This window comes from Myripristis murdjan, chromosome 18 (assembly GCF_902150065.1).
Source record: "Myripristis murdjan chromosome 18, fMyrMur1.1, whole genome shotgun sequence".
Classification (NCBI taxonomy): Eukaryota; Metazoa; Chordata; class Actinopteri; order Holocentriformes; family Holocentridae; genus Myripristis; species Myripristis murdjan.
In genome coordinates, this window is record NC_043997.1 from 6,177,810 (window position 1) to 6,198,099 (window position 20,290).

At 42.8% G+C, this 20,290-nt stretch overlaps 2 protein-coding genes across 3 annotated transcripts in view; both read left to right on the forward strand.

Moving 5' to 3' along the window:
• Window positions 1-7,454, forward strand: part of LOC115377001 (phosphatidylinositol-binding clathrin assembly protein) — a 136,688-nt gene extending 129,234 nt beyond the window's left edge. For both annotated transcript variants that reach the window (XM_030076852.1, XM_030076854.1), the window contains one exon: window positions 631-7,454. In XM_030076852.1, coding sequence (XP_029932712.1) covers window positions 631-645 — 15 coding nt within the window. In that variant the 3' untranslated portion in view covers window positions 646-7,454. The remainder of the gene's footprint in view (window positions 1-630) is intronic.
• Window positions 7,455-9,368: 1,914 nt separating this feature from the next.
• On the forward strand, window positions 9,369-19,985 carry LOC115376570 (cysteine and histidine-rich domain-containing protein 1). Its single transcript, XM_030076244.1, has 11 exons — window positions 9,369-9,632; window positions 10,972-11,021; window positions 11,662-11,718; window positions 13,534-13,688; window positions 14,929-15,032; window positions 15,311-15,363; window positions 16,220-16,290; window positions 16,817-16,919; window positions 17,977-18,096; window positions 18,624-18,686; window positions 19,424-19,985. Exons 1-11 carry the CDS (start codon window positions 9,569-9,571, stop codon window positions 19,829-19,831), a joined length of 1,248 nt encoding a protein of 415 aa, XP_029932104.1. The 5' UTR covers window positions 9,369-9,568; the 3' UTR covers window positions 19,832-19,985.
• Window positions 19,986-20,290: the final 305 nt, after the last annotated feature.

Consider the following 20,290-nt stretch of genomic DNA (forward strand, 5'->3'; position numbering starts at 1 on the left):
AAATTAAAATATGCTACAGGTCTCATGACGTCATAACGGCCAGTGGAAGTTTTTATTATATTTTCACTCGTTTAAAGGGACATTTTGTAATTTTTTGACAGGTTATTGCAGTATTGGTTAGTTATGACTTTATCAGTTCATGAACATTGTAGTGATTATAGCATTATTACACACACACACACACACACACACACAGTATACAGCGTTCCTCGGTGTTGTGGGATTTTCCAAATAATTCCCTCTGAGTGTGGAGCAGCAGCACAGAAGAAATCCGATGTTTCACAGAGTTTGTGTCGTTTGAATTTGACATTTATTTACTTTTATGTTCATAATTTAAGTCACTAATGTTATCGTGTGTTTTTATGCTTGTATTTTGTTCGGTGTATGGTCGTCAGGCTCGTTAGGTGGGCGGGGCACTATTGGAATATTTGTTTTGTTGTTTTTATGCGAGTTGGAAATTGTTTACAAGGAATAAACAATGAAGAAATGATTTAAAAATGATTTGTTTACATGACTAAAACATCAAAGTAATCCTTTAAGCCTTCGCACCGTATAATGATCATATCAAAAGATTATACTTTAATTCTCTTTCTTTTTCTTTCTTTCTTTCTTTCTTTCTTATGTAATCAGATGCAGTTCATGTAATCCAGTCAGGGGGAAGCAGAGTGCCAAAAGCGACAAACAACAACAACAACAACAACAACAACAAACAGCGGAAGAAAACACACAGAGGATGACGGGACGGACGGAGGAACGATCCGGACGAGATGAAACGACAAACGAGAAACGGACGGACGACAAGAGAACCAACACCAAAAACAAGAAAAACGGTGGAAGAAGAGGAGGAAGAGGAAAAGGAAGAGGAGGAGGAAGAGGGGAAGAAGACAAAACATGACGGAGGGATGGAGAGGAGAGAAACCGGGCTCGTCTGTGTCTGAAACAACTCTTTACGTCTGTGTGTGTGTGTGTGTGTGTGTGTGTGAGAGTGACCTGCTTTCTGTTTTACGTGTAACAAAAATCCCTTCGATGGAGTCATGATTCCTAGGAGAGCGCGAACACGGGTGAGAGAGAAAGAGACGGAGAGGAAAACGAGAAGGAAAGAGAGCGAGGGAGGAAAGAGAAACCCTACCTCTGCCGCGAGAGTCACTGTTGCCCAATTAGCTTTATTTCATACTGGTGCTATTTGTCCTCTCTGGGTCACCGTCCTGCCGCCTGGAATGGCAACTAAGGAGCGCTTGGGAGAGGACGAGTGTGTGTTGAGTGTGAGTGTGTGTATGTGTGTGTGTGCGTGTGCAAGTGTGTGTGTGGGTTTGAGTGCACAAAAAAAATAAATTAAAAAAACATCGGTGTGCTTGCAGAGTGAAAAAAAAAGTTTCAGACTCAGACGCCAAACTTGGAAAAGCCCCGCCTCCTCCTCTCCATCCCCGGCTCTGATTGGCCCCTCCGTGTCCACCGGCTGTCCAATCAGCGAGAGATCTGCAGACTGCTCTTGTCGTCATTTTTTTTTTTTTTTTCACAGAGTTCCTTTGTGTTTTTCCAGTCTGTTTTTTTTTTTTTCGTCGAAACTTCCCCCCGAAATTATGTGGCAAAGCTAAATGTATGCTTTTCGATTTATTCTCAGCACAAGTTAAGAGTTTGTTGTTACCTTGTTGAAGTCTTTATTACTCATGAGTTTGTTTTCTTGTTTTTTTTTCTTTTTTTGGCTTGTTTTTTTGTATTTCCCCCCACGCTTAAAGCTGTGGATACACACAACAAAGCAGGGCTGGCTGGGAAAAAAAAAAAAAAAAAAAAAAAATCATGGCTTCGGCAGTATCCAATATTCATTATCACGATATTAACATCAAAATATTGCGACATTCAATATTATTGTGATTTCGAAAGAGGGCGGTTGACCCAAATTAAACCCAGGATTTCCAAAAACAAATTATTTATTCTAAATTATTCTTCTAAATTCTATTAAATTATCTTTCATATTCACAAACTGCACATCAGTCACAATTTAAGTGTGTAGTTGAAATGACGCGTACGCTGTTGCTGTTGCTGTGTGCGCATCAGTAATTCACCACCAGCTGCAGTAGAAGTACAATAGAAGTTAAATCAAACAACAAGTTAAGAGTTTAAAGTTGTGTATTGGAGAAAATATTGTGATTATTGGATATTATTGGATATTGGCTCAGTCATCACCTGTTGGCAGATTCCCGTTGTAAATCATGGATGTTAATTTCTCTGTTCAAAGTGTTATTTTGATTTTTTTTTTTTTTTTTTTTTTTTCTGGTCAGCCAGGCGTGACTCGATCTTTACACGGCGTTTCTGTCCGTCGGCGCCCGTCCTGCCCGCGTGTGTGTCCGTGTTTTCCCAGCTCACCTCCGCACGGCCGTCATGAGGTTTCTCAAGAAAGAGCTCGTTCTGTCAGGCGCCACCTGCTGGCCGATCCGCGCCACGTGCCAATGATTAACGACAGCAGCACTAAAGCGAGAGAAGTCGAATGTTTCTGAATCGAGTTGAATTTGTTTGCGTCGCATTTGCACTGAATTGAAGTGAGTGGGTTGTTTTGGTTTTGTTTTTGGTTTTGTTTTTTTTGTTTTGTTTTTTAAAGTGTGATTCTGCACCGAGAGCCAAACAAACACCAAACTTTTGGCATTGCGCTCGCTCTGTGGTTCCAGGAAATCGGTGTGTTGGGGAACAAATTGCAGCCGGCGGTCAGCATGTGAGAGGTCATGGCCATTCCTCAGCCAAAGCATCTGTTGCCATGATTTTGACTGTTTGTATATTTGTGCATAATGCACATTATTGGTGTGCGTTCGTGTATGTGCTTACACAGGTGTGTGTACGTTTTCCATTGAGGGCTATTTCTGAGGGTCAGATTTTGAACTAAATATAAGCCAGCGAGTTTGACACAAAATGTGCTTGGGGTTTTAGCTTCTATTATTAGTGTTTTGTAAAAATCTAATTTTGTTGCAAAATGCACATGCAGAAATTTTGCACTGAAGTGACTATCCTGCCGAAGTGGAACATGTTGCAGCTGTTTGTTTGTTTTTTCTTTTGTTTTTTGTTTTTGTTTTGGGTGTGATGGCTAAGTTGATTGAGAGGTTTATCTGTCGGGATGGCTTGGGGTTTTACAGTTGTTTAATACCACTGTGTCTCATCTTGGACACGTTTGTGAGTGCTGGACAGCATCGCGAGATTACCAGGTTCCAGTGTGGAGATTAGCAATCCGACCTCCAGGCCGGGAAGGAAACATCAGCTGACGGCTGGTGGCTTTGGCTGAACACGTTTGTCAGCTCTACCGGTCACTTCAGCTTTGGTTTGAAGGTCTAACGTTTGTCTAAAAATCAAGATGGCTGGTGGAAGGGTGAAAGCAGGGTTCCCACACGGAGACTAGTTTCCCAGTCATGGAAAGCACCTGGAAAATTTGAAAACTGGTAAAATATTCAGGAAATATCAGGGAGATCCTGGAAAAATGATCAACCTGAGCTGAGGTTACATGGTCAGATGTTTTCCTCGAGTTCACAAACAACCTGTGATTTGGCCACTTGGCTCATTTTGAGTCAGTCTAAGAAAACTTTATGTGAACAGCAGCTACTGTGGACAGAAGTCACCGAACATGTCCTCAAAATCCCGGTAAATGATTTCCTGAAAACAGTGGGAACCCTGTGGAAGTGATTTGTGACTTGTGGGACGCACCAGCAGCTGTGGCCAGTAGACCAAAAACAAGTTATTTTCCCACCATGCTATCAGTGGACTCAAAACTGTTTCTTTTCTTTCTTTCCGTCAAACGGCATCCCCAGTCTTGGTCCAGTCTCTGCATCTTCACCGTCAGTGACAGTCCCGTCTTTGAGCCTTCAGCATCCGCTCTGCTGCGTAAACCTCGATCCCGCTCCGGTCTCTTCAGCCCCGTCTTGCCGGTCTGTTTCTAGGACGCTTACTTAGCCCGCTTCGTCACTGTTTGGTATGTGTAGATATGTACAAAAAAAAGAAGAAATTAATAACCACTTTCTGTCTAGAGTGTCTGCTTCCATCTCCCCTCTGTCGCTGTTGGATAGCTCTTGCTCTTCTCGTCGCAGTCTTGTGTTAGCTCTAGACTCTCTGCATAGTATCTCCCTTGAAACTTCCTGCACTACGTTTCCCAGCGTGCCCTCTGCCACCGTCTAGTTAACTATAGCTCTACTATCTCTCGGTGTCTCTCTATCTCTTGTCTGTTAGCTGTAGACGAAACTTTCTCCGCGGAGTCCAGCTCTCCGGCTCGGGCCTTGTTCAGACTTTGTGGTTCGCTTCTCAAGCTTCGCTCCGACTTCGCTTCGGTATCCGGTTAGGAAAAAGCTAGCTGTCCCGTCTCACTGAGCTTCACCGATATCAGCCACCCCCGCCTCTCGTTGTGATGTCAGCAGCCTGCAAAACCACATCTGGTTGGACCGGCGAATCTAGACGGCGAACAAGATGCTTTGATATGCAAGTCTTTCTTTTCTAAAGTCCCTTCTTTGCGTCTTGGCCGCGCCAAGGACGGTATTTTTCCTGAAAAAGTTTGGAATAGGACGAACAAAATTTAGGCTAGTCTCTTATGATGACGCTGTGAAGCTGGTCGGGAAACAAGCTTTAGCCAAAATGCTGGTAAATTTGCAGCTACTTTGGCGACTACTTTTGCTCAGAGGTTCCTCTCAGTTTGAAAAGTCAGCTTCGGTGGGTTAAAAAAAAAAGGAGAAGTGGCGACATGATCCACCGGCTCCTGGGGCAGCTGGACAGAAAGTCAGTCTCCAGACCTTTAAGTTTAAGCAACATGAATTCTTTCCCGGGTTTTCTGACTCTAGCCAATGTGGCGACGGTCGTTTCTCGATCGTTCTTTGTCCCGATCTGGATGCCAGTAGCCAGGTAAACGGGTCGTCTGCCTGTCGAAGTATTGATGTCGGTTCTGCTAATCTAGCAGAGCAAAAATCCTCTTTCCGGTGTTGCTGTTGTCTTAAAATCAGGCTTTAGTCCTGTTCTCCTCCGCCGGACGTCGCCTCTGTCCCTAATGTCCCGAGTGCGGACACCGAGGAACTCGTCCGTCCACGAAAACGGGGACGATCCTCCTCTCCATCAGGTTCCGAGATGAAGGTGCCGTCGCCTTCTGGCCCCAAGATGAGCGTCCGCAAACCTGTCGATGTTCATTATCGATGTCCACGTATTGACGCCAAAGAGCGTTCGAATCATGGGTCAGTGACATCCTGCGTTTTTTTTGTTTGTTTGTTTGTTTTTTAAAGGTCCTATCGTGGCAACCGAGTTAGACACTGATCCAGAATCGGGTCGCAGTTCCCCGGCACGGGAATGAAAATGGAAAACTGCCTTCAGATCCGGCCGTTTCCACGAGCGAACCGCCCGACAGTGCTTCTCTGATGCTCCCTGATGTTTGTATTAAGCTGCTTAGAGTCCGAAATGGTCGGGATTGGGCGTCGATTCGAAGAGCGTGACGGCATTCAGACAATCGCAGGGTCAACTGTAAGGATTTTATCTTTTCCGGACACCATTGAAATTGTCCCGATGCTGTAAAGTCACACCCACGTCCTTCCTCAAGCAGATTAAATCAAACACCAACAATACGATTTGACCCGAATCTGGCAGATTCTGGAGTTGTGTTCTTTGGTATTGTGACTTTTTTGGATGAGCACAGCTGATTTTTTTTTTTTCTCTTTAGATGAATCCGTGTCTTGTGTTCCCTCTTAACGCACCCCTTAGTCTTTCATTTCTTTTCTTTTCCGTCTCTTAATGGCTTTTTCGTTGTTTTTGTATGGATTTTTTTCACTGCATGGAAACCGGTCCTGCCCGCCTGGTGAGATGAGTTTGTTTAATGTGTGTGTGTGTGTGTGTGTGTGTGTGTCCGGTGTATCTGAGCTCAAACGGACAACAGGGAGGCAAGCGGAGAGGAAACGAGAAAGTAAGAGAACGTCGGATGAAAACTCTGCTGAGTCTTGGAAATGCCATCCGCTCCTCTCCTCCTCCTCTTCCTCCTCCTCTTCCTCCTCCTCGTCTCTGCTGCGGTTCAGCGACCAGTTATAATTACAGCTTTATCGTCCGCGTAGTTCTGATCACTTTTTTTTTGTGTAAACGTTATTTCCCCAGGGACGGGTTCGGCTCAGTGCACCCTGCTGCAGATTCATGATGTCATTTACGATAAAAATAAAACAAAAAAAACTCGTCTGGTTTCTGCTCCTAGTCGAAGACCAGGTGAAAACTCAAGTGTGTAGCAGAAGTGAACGAGACCAGAATCCCCTCCTCCTCCTCCTCCTCTTCCTCTTCCTCCTCCTCTCGGGTCAGTGAGTGCATGGTTGTATCGATGTTTTGTTGTCCGTTTTCTAAAAAAGCATGACATGAAGGTGACGAACGCTCTCCTCTCGAAAACGTCTCGTCTGTCACCCGGCCCGACAGGACGAAGGGCGAGACGGACGAATCGCAGAAAGTTTCACACTTTAGCACCACCCGTCTTTTTTTCCTCTCCCCTCTCTCTCTCTCTCTCTCTCTCTCTCTCTCTCTTTCCTTTCCATAAGAGCAGGCTTATCAGTTGAAACGCCGCACCTGAGGGACGTTTGTGCCTCTCAGTGTGACGAGCCGCTGTAGCAAAAACCGGAGCGCCGAGCCGTTTTCCCAAAGATGTCACCCGGTGCACCTGCAGCCCATTTTCCCCCGTCCTCTGCGGCAGCCTCGTCCCACGGCGTTCACCCCCCTCTGCCGCGCTGGCGCCATCTGGTGGCGTGAGCGCGGTGGTGTGAGGCCGAGGAGCCGGGGTCAAAAAGCCACAAAACCAAACAGATGCAGAAGACGGGGTGAGAGGCTGATGGGTGGATTGTCAGTCGGATGTCTCTTCTGCACGTTCTTTTTTTTTTTCTACATGTGTTTTTATTTTGTTTTTGATTAAAAACCCCTCGGATTGCTGCCTCACTATTCTGTATATAAAGAATTCACGCGTTCACACTCAAACAGAGCTTACATACATACTCATAACCTGCAGTTGCTTTGATTTACTCGTTATTTTGGTGAACGTGACCGATGTGATGGTTGCAGCAGCAGCATCTAACTTGTGAGCGGGAGGCGGGGAAAAGCAGACCGACGATGCAAAACCTCCCCGTCCGTCAGGATCAGCCATTAAACGTCAACGATGCCAAATGATTTTGAGCAAAAGTACAACTTTTAACTTCTGGCTCTCTCTCTCTCTCTTTTCTCTCTCTTCTCTGTCTCCCTCCACCCCCCCACCACCACCTACCCCCTCCCCTTCCTCCAATCTCTTTGTACATGTTTTTTTTTTTCTATTTATTTAAAGCAGAAATATATGGATTGTATCGAGCATGGAAAGGCAAACAAATGTTACAGTTGAAAAAGCAAAAATCATGGGCTTTTTATTTTACGGCAGTATATTTGTTTATTCTAGGGATTTGTTTTTTCTCTTTCTCTTTTTTTTTGGAAGAAATAAAAAGTCATTTTCCATTCCTAAATGCCTGTGAGTTTTCTTCTCGTGGTGCCTTCGCTGTTTTTTTTTTTTTTTTTTTTTCAATCGAATGATCTGTGAAACATCTTCAATCAGAATCAGAAATACTTCATCGATCCCTGAGGGGAAACTGGGTGGAGACGGTGAAATATAAAGCTCTTGCTACTTAAAAAAATTATCTTAAGAACGTGTTTTCTCAGTGAACGCACCTCTCTGGTGAGAAATCAACACAGTTACCAGATGAACGTTATATTCTGATGCTGAGGAATTTTTTAAACTTTTTTTTACACTCACTGGTTTCTTTCTGCACTCAAAAAATGTCCTTAAAATGTTTTGTAATTGTGAAAAAGGTCTGGATTAAGCCTTTATCTATCCGAGGGAAGTTGATCCAGCGCTCATAATCTCATGAAATCTGCACACACTGTGTTTACAGATTATTTCTGACCATAACTAAATTACAGTATCAGTGATATTGTTTAAATACTAATAAATATCTAGGCCATGTTTTCAGTATTTAAATGATTCTTCCTGTAAATTGCAGGGAGAAATAAAGAGTAGAGAGGTAGAGAGATTTGTTTTCCGTCCTCAGCAGCATTTTCACTAAGTTTTTCAAAGTAAAAGTTAAAAGTTTTCACAGTAAAATGCATACCAAAAAAAAAAAAAACAATTAAATTTCCTGCAGTTCACTTGCTGTGTCAGTAGTTTCACATGACGGTCAAACATTTTACGTCAAACGTTGCAAACAAACCCGTCTGTTTTCTCTGCGTCTTCAAATTCGTCTGTTTGGGTGAGTATCTTTGAAAAATTTTCTAGGGGCAGAAACAGCGTTTCACAGTGATAACTGTATTCTTAGTGAACATTGGTGCTCAAAAACATCAGTAACATCCTGGAAAAGTCCTGCTGAAAAAAAAAAACAATGAAGAAGAAAAGCAAAAGAAAGACGACGAAACGTTTCCCACCAACGTCTGCGAGCCATTTAAAGTTAAAAAAAAAAAAAAAAAAAACACTTTTCTCCTCACTGAAACTACAACCGCTCACAGCCTGTAGGAGTTTATATTCAATAAAAGAAAAGTCTGATGTTGCTGTTCAGTCTGCAGAGCTCGACTGAAGGCGCTAACAGGAAACGCTAACCCTGCGGCTAACAGCAGATGGCAGCTGTCCGAGCTCTGCGGCGTCTGAGCGACACTTTACGTCCTCACCTGTCGCCGCAGCAACGACCTGCTGACCGGAGCTGAGTCAGCGAATCCCGAGGAGACATTAAACACAACAAACATCTGACAGGATCGATACACCGCCGGGGAGCGGCGTGTAACCACGAGATGTTTAAATTTGTCACTTTAATACTTAAATATACTGATATGGTTTTGCACATTTTTAGAATTTTTTTTTTTTTTTTTTTTTTTTTGGTGAATTTCTGATTGTCTTCTTTTTTTCATTATTTATTATTTTTATGTATTATTATTATTATTATTTGTCTAATTTGTCATAATTTATTTATTTATCTATTTTCTTACATGCTTACTAATTTATTCACTGATCTACTGATTTATTTATTTACTTATTTACTTTATTTAATACTTTATTTGCTGACTTGTTTATTTATTGATTTGTTAATTTATTTATGTATATGTGTGTGTATTTGCAGGGGTGGAAATTCAGAGAAGGTTGTGTGTGTTCTGTCTGTGTGACACCAGCAGAGGAATGTGACCCCACACACCCTCACGCACACACACACACACACACACACACACACTTCACTCACACACACTCACTCCTGCAGATAAGGCATGACAGCTGTAAATTGGCAGAGACGCTGAGCTGCTATTTTTATCATTCATTCAGCCCGACTCTCTCTCTCTCTCTCTCTCTCTCTCTCTCTCTCTCTCTCTCTCTCTCAGTTTCTGTCTGCTCTCCTTCATGCCCTCCTCATGTTTGTCATAGCTGGAGAAACTTCTGGAAAGCCGGTGAGAAAACTGGACTGAGGGATTCTTCTAGAGAGAGAGAGAGAGAGAGAGAGAGACAGAGAGAGGGAGAGAGAGAGACGTGACTTTGTTCAGAAGAAGAAAAAGAAGCAGAAGAAGAAGAAGCAGTGTGTGTGTGTGTGTGTGAGCGGTCATGGATCTGCTGTGCTACAACAGAGGCTGTGGTCAGAGGTTTGACTCTGACCAGAACGACGACGGTGAGACTCACACACACACACACACACACACACACACACACACACACACACACACACACACACACACACACACACTGCACTGTTGCACAACAAGCTCCTTTTTATAGCTAATTTTTAAATTATTTTGTCCAATTTTATTCTATGTTCACAGTATTTAATCTGTTTTTAATTCAACTACTTTTTATCTTGATTATTAGGCTATTTTTTCTGATTTTATTTTATTTTTTAATACTGATTTGAATCATTTTTATCATTCAACTAATTTTACAGAATTTTATTTTTTCTGCCTTTGATTTTTTTTAAAGATTCAACCACTTTTTAACTATTTTTTTCACATTTTATTTTGCTTTCACTGCTTTTAACAGTTTTTTTTAAATTCAACTACTTTTGATAATTTTTCTCATTTTTATTTTATTTTTGCTGCTTTTATTTTTTATTCAACTACTTTTTATTCTGTTTTTCCTATTTTAGTTTTACTGCTCAAATACAACTTTTTAAGTTTTTATTTATTTGTACTGCTCTTAATCTTTTATTTATTGATTTATTTATTTGAATTTTTTTCTTTATATTTTTGTATCGCTACAGTTTTTGTCAAAGCGCACAGCGTTGAATTCAAATTTCCAAAACGAGCCACATGGATCAGATTCACAGCGGAAGTCGCTCTCACACCGTTTGATGATTAAGCAGAATGAATCCTTTTTATGACTTCAGTTAAAGTTGAGAAGTTCACTCAAAATCCTTCATGAAAATATATGTATAAATTTAATATATATAAAATATGCATATTTTTTATTTCGAGTGTACACACTACTCTGAAATATATAAGATATGTGTTTAAACTTAAATCCATGAAACAGTGATTTATTTTCAGAAATGCATTGTGACCAGGTTGGCTGTGTGTGTGTGTGTGTGTGTGTGTGTGAAAAGCAAACCAAAAAAGGCCGATGGGTCACATTGAGGCGATAATGCGCCTCACATGGCGCTTTACGGTCCGTGTGTTTTGGCCGGCGTGGTTAGTTTGGCTTTACGTGATGACACATTAATTTTGTCATCATCATACGCCGTGTGCGTGTGCGTGTGCGTGTGCGTGTGCGTGTGTGTGTGTGTGTGTGTGTGTGAGGGAGAGAGAAAGAGAGGGGGTGAGCCTATAGCATGCATCGTGAGCCACATGTCGCTGAGCGAGCCGGCTGCCTTCACACCAACTGCCACCAGCTTCCTTATATGGCGCGCACACACACACACACACACACACACACACACACACCTCATAGCTCACAATTGACTGTCCTGAGCAGCTGGTACACCCTGCTGATTGTGTGTGTGTGTGTGTGACCTGCAGGTGCCTGTCTCTTCCACCCGGGAGTTCCCATCTTCCACGACGCTCTGAAGGTAAAACTAATCAACTCGGCGTCTGATTGGTTTAAAATGACCTCACATGACCTCTGCCTCCTGTAAAACCGATAAAACCTTCTCGAAACCAACTTTTCCCTTCAAAATAAAAGTGTGTTTCTCTTCTAAACTGATATCCTGTTGGTTTGCGCTTCCCTGCACCCAAACTTCCTGTCAGATCAACAAAATAAGAGTCCAGTTCATAGGGTCTTTAAAAAAAAAAAAAAACTACACCATGTCGCAGGGTAAAGAAAAGGTATAAAATGGATAAAACTGAAACAATTAATCAATTAACCACCTAAAAGTGTGATTTATTGATTAATTTCCATTCACATTATTACAAAGTTAAGACCTGGACTTCACTTTGGGCTCGGCTAACCTCCCATGAGCATTTATGATTATTGTTGACACTTTACAGACAAAAACACTGATGGACGAATCAAAAACTAATCAGAAGATCAATCAACAATAATAGTATTCGTCATTATCATTAGCAGCTGATTGTGCACGTCTACACATCGACTTCTCATCGTCCTTGCTGGAAGAGGACATAAACACAAGAGGACATAAAGATGTTCAGCAGACATAAACATGCAGTGTGTGTGTGTGTGTGTGTGTGTGTGTGTGTGTGTGTGTCCAGGGCTGGTCCTGCTGTAAGAAGAGGACGACAGACTTCTCGGAGTTCCTCTCCATCCAGGTGAGCAGCTCAGGCTTTGCATTTTGAATATGTTCCCTGAAATTCAGATACGGTGTCGATGGCCTTTTGTTTTCTCCATAGAAAGATTGTTAACTGTGTGTGAGGGCTCGAAACAACAATGAACTTGAAAACGGCCGTCATGAACACTGAGAGGGAGGACAAACACCGGGTCAGAGTTAAAATTATAATTTAAGTCAGAGCTCAGTAAAAAACAGTGTCGAGTTGGAAAGTAAATGTCCAAGTTTTAATCCAGCAGCTGCATGACTGCGACCGCTGCCACCACCCATCCGTCTGTCTCCCAGCCTGTTTTACGGTCATTTGTTTTAACCTCAAATGAAACAAACAGAGCCACATCATCTGCAAAGTGATGTACGTCATCATCAGGATCCTGCACTGGACACCCTCCAGTCCTCAGCTGCACCTTGAAATCCTTGAAACCCTAACCCTCACACCCAGTACTCCCGTAGCGCTCTCCAGAGATGAGAACGGTTATGGTCTCGATTAATCAATTTGTGGTTTGGTCCATAAAATGTCTGAAAATGTCTTCCCACAGTCCACGCTGATGTTCTCAAATGTCTTGTTTTGTCCCAACCAACAGTCCACAGCCCAAAAATATTCAGTTTATTGTCCCAGAGGAATACAGAAACCAGAAAATATTCACGTTCAAGAGAATTTTGGAAATTTTCCTCCTAATAACGTCTCGAAACAAGTAATCAATTGACTAATCGATTGACTAATCGGGGCTCACTTGGTAGAGCTCGTATCACTTGCCATGGCTGAGTCCTGACCAGAGTCTCTCTCTACTGTAACTATGAAATGCCCCAAAAGGCCCCAAAAACTGGAAACACATTGAGGGAGAACCGTCATTTTAAATCATACTAAGGAGCATGCAATAAATACAGACACAACTATAACAAACAACTAGAAACCAATAAAAAAAATACATGACTATATCAATTAAAGTCAAATTAAGAATGATAAAAGGCAGACGTTTAGAAAATAATATAGGATAACCTATAAGAACATATAAGAATAACTTTAAGGCAGCTTCAATCAATATGATTAGCAATTAAACTTTGGAGAGTCTGTCTTGTCTCCAACTCCACGTCCCCAACCGGAGATGCAGCAGCTCCTCTGGAGATGCAGGAGATGAGGACTTTTCAGACTTTGAGGACTTTTCGTTTACCAGGTCTGCCCATTAGTCTTCCTCACCATCTGAACTGCACAATCAATTATCTACCGTTGGTCTAAGACAACACTGTCCCAGGTACGAATGTGAGCTGCTTTATATTTGAACATGGTGTTCGTTTTGGACAGCCCGTGACTCGCACAGTCCAAAGGTTCAACTACAAAGCAGCATTTGGGTTACGGTCAGGTCGGCCATGGCCTTCAAAGAAACTCCATATTGCTGTTTGGTGCGTGCACGCCAATAATCCTCAGCATCTTCCCCTCCACAACAAACTCCAACACCGCAGTAAACCTACACCCGCTTGCCGTCTCACCGTGGTCAGCTGTAGAAAAGACGAGAATCCATCCTGGTAACGGAGCTGAGACTGTGCATGGAAATGAGTCGAACTATGACTCCACACAAGCTCTGGTTCTCCAGCCAAGCCAGTTTCTGTTGCCAAAGTCCAGTCCACCAACCCCACCCCACCCCGCCCCGCCCATCCTCCTGCAGCTGGTGGCCTCACGAGATGACGGCCCTCGGTTGGCTGCTCAGGCCGACCTGGACCAGGCAGACCCTCACCAGATACTTCAGTGTGATAACGTGCAGGTTTCTTCTGGTGTAAAACTGCGGTGATTTTTCCGTTTCAGGGTTGCACCCGTGGACGCCATAGCAATGAAAAACCCGAGGAGCCCCTGCGGCCGGAGGTGTCGTCAGAAAAGGGCGAGACCAAGCACGCCAACGGCAAAGAGATCATCTACCAGGGACCCAAATCAGCCGAGAAACTGCAGAGAGAGAGACCCAGGTGAGGGAGGCTGTGTGGTTGTTTTTGTTTTTTTTTTCCCAAAGGTGGCAAAGCATGGAGAATGTGTGTTAAGGCCAAACATGAAGCAAATTTTTAGTGTGGCATGATTTCATACAAAGTCAATGCACAGATACGAATAAAGCCGACACAAACCTCTCCGCATTGCAAATGACATGAAAATGTGAAACTCACGTCTTTCGTGTGAGTTGTATTTGTCCCACTTGGGCGAAAAATTCACGGCCGTATTCACACGAGTCTGCAACACGAAAACTGGCTTCACGTTTGGTCTGAACACGCCATTAGAGTGCGGTGCGCTTAAGTGAAGAAAATACAATTTAACAGATGAAAGTGTCCACAGGGATTTAAATTTTAATACCAACATGGAACAAAAAGGTGAAAAATGAAGGTTGTGACAAATGATGTTTATTTTGTTGGCCCGGGATGAAAGGATTATCTTCAGATTCACTACTATCACAATTAGGGATGCACCGATCCGATATCAGCATCAGATATCGGCGTTGATATCAACATTTTACCTGGATCGGGTATCTGTAAAAGCAGCCGATCCATCAGACTGATCAGATCAAAGGGAGACGCCGCTGCTGTTGAGGTTTCTAGCTTCTTAAATCAACAATGATATCGGATCGGTATCTGGTATCGACCGATTCGTAAGGCCCCAGCATCGGTATCGGCATCGGAACTGAAAAAGTCGGATCGGTGCATCCCTAATCACAATACTCTTCTGGGTGCTGAATGGATCAGAATCGAATTTTGGTTAAATGAACAGAAAAGCGGGCGCTGTTGTCCGTCTCTTGCTCGTCCCCTGAAATACGACATGAAACATGACCGGCGGCTAAGATGAACCATCCACAGCCTTTTTTATTTGAAAACGTTAACTGCGTTCATCAATACATGAATTGCATCTTACAGTCTCCTGCCTGTGTGACGATAACAAAAGGTAGTGCTGAGCTGTGTCATGAAGTTATGAGTCACAAGACAAATCTAGCGTGTTGCAAAGTTCCACCTTTTCCGTTACGTCGACATCACGCGCCGAAATTGTACGACGAAGGCGGCAGCCGGGGGCAGAAAGGCGTCTCGTCTTTGAGTTCAACGTGCCGGGAAAAGCCTGATGAGGGTGATGTGGAAGTACATGTGTTTGTGTGTATGCATGTTCTTGTCTCTGCTCATATGGGTGCTCATTTCTTTATGCGTGTGTGTGTGTGTGTGTGTGTGTGTGCAGTTCAGATGAGGCCATGGTCAAGCTGGCCCAGAAGGTGTCTGCGTCGCTGGCTCAGGTGCTGGAGAAACTGGACATCAGCAACAGAACTGAGAGGGAGAAGAAAGGTCAGTGGCCACCTGAGTGTGTGTGTGTGTGTGTGTGTGTGTGTGTGTGTGTGTGTGTGTGTGTGTGTGTGTGTGTGTGTGTGTGTCTTTTGCTTTATAGTGCAAGAGCAGGATATGTGTGTGTTTTTGTGTGCAAACATAATGAAACATTGCATCAGTAATTCCTGGAACTCTCTCTCTCTCCCTCTCTCTCTCTATGTCTCTCTCTCTCTCTCCCTCTTTCTCTATGTCTCTCTCTCTCTCTCTCTCTCTCTCTCTCTCTCACCCTCACCCCACAGAGAGTCAAGTCGTTACAGTTGGGACACGATGTAAGAATACAGGATGTAAAACAGTAGGTGTCTCTTTATCCTTTGTTCATTTCTGTGTGTGTATGTATGTGTGTGTGGTTTTCTATGTTTAAGTGTATATGTGGTTTTGTATTCTAAGTGTGTGTGTGGTTTTGTGTGTGTGTGTGTGTGTGTGTGTGTGTAAGCAACTTTTGTTACTTTCGTGGCACTTCTGCCGCCGCCCGAAATAGTCGACTATCTGACATCAGCAAAAGCCAACAGATTCATCATCCACACTGACAGCAGCTGCTGGCCTGCCGTGTTCACACACACACACACACACACACACACACACACACACACAAAACCACACACAGCTCAGCAGCACTGCCAGGGTGTCTAGGATTCACATTCCTTGGCTTGTAAAGTGTATTAAGAGCTCCATCTAGTGGCCAGAGGTGGAAACTGAATGTCACCCTGGAGCCCAGTGCTGCTCTGTCACTGAACACAAACACACATGTACAGATGAGTGACCGGTGAATCTCCATGGTAACCAGTCATTCAGTCTCATCTCCAGTGTTCAAATGTTGTTGTTCATCAAACCAGGTCAAATAATCTGCCCGTGGGACGAGATAATCCCACTTGTTTCCAGTGTCATTTTCTTGATCCTAGTAGCTGATCTGCCTGGTGCTGCTTATTCCCTGAAAAATTCATGAAACAAGTGGGATTATCTCATCGCACTGGCAATTTTTTTTTTTTTTTTAAGAAAAATAACCATGGATTTTTTTTTTCATTATTTTATAATTCTATTTTATTTTATTTTTATTTTATTTATTTATTTATTTTTAGTATTTGTATTTATTAATATATTATTATTAGTAGTAATATTTTATTTTATTTTAATTTATTCTTTGTGTTCAGCTTTACCAAGGCCCAGAGACAGACCTGGAAGTGTGCACTTACCATCCTGGGGCACCTGTCTTCCATGAGGGGTAACACACACACACACACACACACACACACACACACACATACATGCAGTATGGACATTTTAGATAACACATGGATATTCTTTGTCTTTCCGTTTCTTTAGGGTTTTAATTCTGAATTTACAGCTTTTCTTTTAACGTTTCTTTTTTCGTGTAGAACTGGATTCAAAAACTGTCATATAAATAAAGTCATTATTACTTGTATTATTGTTAATTTATTATTTGTACAGCACCTCTCAGACAAAAGTTACAATGCATCTTCCAAAGGAGCAAATAAGAAAGGAAAGGGAAAACATGAAAGGACAGATTAAGGACAGTGAAAAAAATATCAGATTAAAAACAACAACAAGTATATAAAAGTTTTTAAAGTAGTACCTGTACCTGATAGTACCTGGTTGAGTGTGTGTGTGAATATAAAGCAGGTTGTTTGTGAGTGTGTGTGTGTGTGTGTGTGTGTGTGCACGCACATTAAAAGTGGCTGAACTGAGCTGGAATAATGTTTTTGTTGTTGTTCTTGTTTTTTTTTTAGGTATAAGTACTGGAACTGCTGCTGTATAAAGACCATCGACTTCAACGCGTTCCTCGACCAGAAGGGCTGCAGCACAGACAAACACTGCTGGATCCCCAAGCAGGTACACACTTCAGCATGTGTACAAAAATCAAAAAAAAAAAAAAATATTTATATATAAAAAAAAAAGGAACCACCACAGGCTCAGGGCAAAGGTGGCCTCTACAGGTGGTAAAGTGCTGGAGGCGTGACGCTTCACTTAGTTTGTATCGCAGTTTGGCTGAAAAATAATCAGCTGACTCAAAATCAAGTTTTTATGTTTTTTTTTTGTTTTTTTTGTGTAAATTTAAACATAAACCAACAGTTCAACAGAAAAAGTTTATTAGGGCCAAAATCAACCTAACGTTAATAATCAAGAACTGTGTTGAATGTCCATTATGAATGAAGTTGCTGTAATTTCAAGACACATTCAATAAATAATAATAATGATAACAACAACTATATATGTGTTTACTTTGTTTTTGGAAAAACTGTAATAAGTAGAAAGGAGTAGAGATGTGCAGTGAAGCAATGAATCATGCAGAATCCTGTTTTTTGGTTTTTGTGTCCAACATTTTTTTTTTTAACACCCTTACGAAACGCTTAAAATACAAAATGTGGTCAGGCAGGGAACGTTCTCCTGGCGTTCACCAAACCCACACTTGTCAATCAGACCGCCACACGGAGAAGCCTGATTGGTCGCTCCTCAGAACACGTTTCCACTCCGCTCTGTAACTTTACCTGGTGCTGCCCCCTGGTGGCCGAGTCGCTGTGGTTCCTAAACGCTTCCACTTTGCAATAATCCCACTTCCAGCTGATGGTGGAATATCTAGGAGGGAAGAAAGTTGAGCAGCTGACTTGTTGCAGCGGTGGCTTCCTGTTCCATCACTATTCCAGCAGCACCTGGAACTCAGTGAGCTCTTTAGAACCAGACGTTCTGTCACTGATGTTTGTAAAGGCAGACTGCATGGCTGCTGCTGGAGGTTACACACCTGTGGCAACGGGACTGAATCAAACACCTCAAGTCAATGGTTAAGAGGTGTGGAACAATACTTGAGTCCATACTGTGTACCAAGGACGTGTCACTGACCTGTGTGTGTGTGTGTGTGTGTGTGTGTGTGTGTGTGTGTGTGTGAGAACAGAACAAGAAGAAGGTGGCATGTCGACATGACTGGCACCAGACGGGCAACACCGTCGTCGTGACGATTTACGCCAAGAACGCCAACCCAGAGTTTTCCACCATAGAGGCGAACAGCACAGTGGTGAGTTTGTTGTTTGTTTTTTTAGGAGTTATTATATGTGTATGTCATTACATCTGTATTATAAGTGTTTTTGCATTATGAAGTGATGTTTTGTGTTATGATGTAATGTTTACTTGTGTGGACTCCAGCAAGAATAGCTGCTAATGGGGAACCACATAAATAAATACAAATAAATACAAAATAAATCACACACACAAAGAGGCATATTATATTCATTCATTTCTAGTGTTCTTAGGTAAAAGATTATGTTTCCTTATCATTGATATTAGTGTGACACAACAACCTTGTGCCATCACTGTGTGTCATAAAGATTTACGTAAGCTCAAAAAGCAGCTATTGTGCAAAATAATGTGGATAAAGTCTTAAGGTGACCATGCAGTCTCTGCTTGATCATGACCCTGCAAATTAAAGGCTTTTCACGCTATTAATAATTACTAATTCGATACTTCACTGCAAAAACTGAGAGACTTTGGAGCTTTGGTGTATGCAAAGAACTTGATCATAACGCGGATGAATCCTCTGTGCAGCTCTCATGCCACATCCAGTTTGAGAACGACAAGGTGTTCAAGAAGGACTTCCACCTCTGGGGGGTGAGTGGCCGATTCCTCTGCAGCTTTTTCATCTAACTACACGTTCATTTAATGATAAACAGCAGGGATGTCCAAACTGTGTCCAGTTCTTGAAAGCTTTTCTAGACACTCAGTTGCTCTTCCCTATGAACCATCACTCAGTAAATCTGTGCTCTTGGTTTAGGAATCTGGTCTCACAGTTCACTCGGATGCAAAATCTGTACCCTCGGATTACAAATCCATGCGTTCAGATTTGTAAACCATGCCCTCAGATTTCGAGGACAAATCTGTGGGCATGGATTTGTAATTCGCAGGTACATTTTGCAAATCCAAAGGCACCAATTATGAAATCCGAGAGCTCGGTTTGTAAACCGTTTGCAGAGATTTCTGTACTTGGTTTATCGCTGAGGACCCAAGGAAGTGTCCCTGGGTCCTCAGCGATACGGCGGCCAAGTGTGAAGTTGACTGGATGAACCGTTGTCGAGAAAATCAAAGGACAGACATTCAGACTAGGTCCTTCCATTTTATTTAAATATAAAGACGAACTTGGTAGTTCCACTGCAGGAAATTTATTTATGGTACTGCAGCTTCAACAGTTCTCTCCTCATCCCCTCCTTCCGTATGCGACCCACAAGCTTTTATAACCCTAGCAACAGAGATTTGTGAGTTCAGTTCCAAAATATTAAACGTCTTTTTACATCTGTCTCTCTACTTGTCCTGCAAATCTCCTTCCCCTCGTCCCACCCTCTCCCCTCCAGGTGATCGTTGTGAAGCAGAGCTCGGTCAACATGGTCCCGTCCAAAGTGGAGATCACCCTCCGCAAGGCCGACTCGGTCGCCTGGGGCAAGCTGGAGGACCCCAACTTCAAACCGGAGCCCGAGCCTGCAGACAACACCGTGGGCTCAGGGGAAAACGAGGCGCACCAACCGAACTGGGACATCGACGACGACGACATCAGCGATTCGGACGACGACTGGGCCTACGACACGCCGGAGAACAAGAAGCAGACGGAGAAGAAAGAGCAGAGAGAGGTGGCGCTGGAAGAGCAGAGGAAGAAGATCGAGGCGGAAATGAGGAAGGCTGAGGAGGACAGGAAGAAGGCGGAGGAGCAGAGGAGGGAAGAGGAAGAGGAAGGGTTCGAAGACTTGCCCGAACTGGACAGCTAGGGTGTCGAGGAACGATTAGCAAAAAAAAACAAAAACAAATGTTGTCAAACTGTTAAGTGTTTTCATGGTAAATCTAACACTTAAGAAATAAAAGATCTGCTGGATTTTATCTAAGGAATAAAAATGTTTGTAACTGACATAAATAAAAGAAAAATTCAACCCCTAAATAACTGGATATTAAAGGAATGGACAGAAACAAAATCAATAATGGTGCCTTTTTTTAAAAGTTAGACAATAACACGTAGAGCGCGTACCACGTCATTTTGAGGCTAATCCGCGGCGGCCTGGGTTCAAATCCGAGCCAGAGCCTTTGCTGCATGTCGTCCTCTCTTCTGTCCTGTCTGTCCTGACTCCCTCCCTCCACTGTGACTGTCTAATAAAACAGAAATGCCTCCCAAAAAACACTTTGAGAGTCTGGACCCGGACAGCATGATGCTATCAAATTAAAACTTTAGCAAA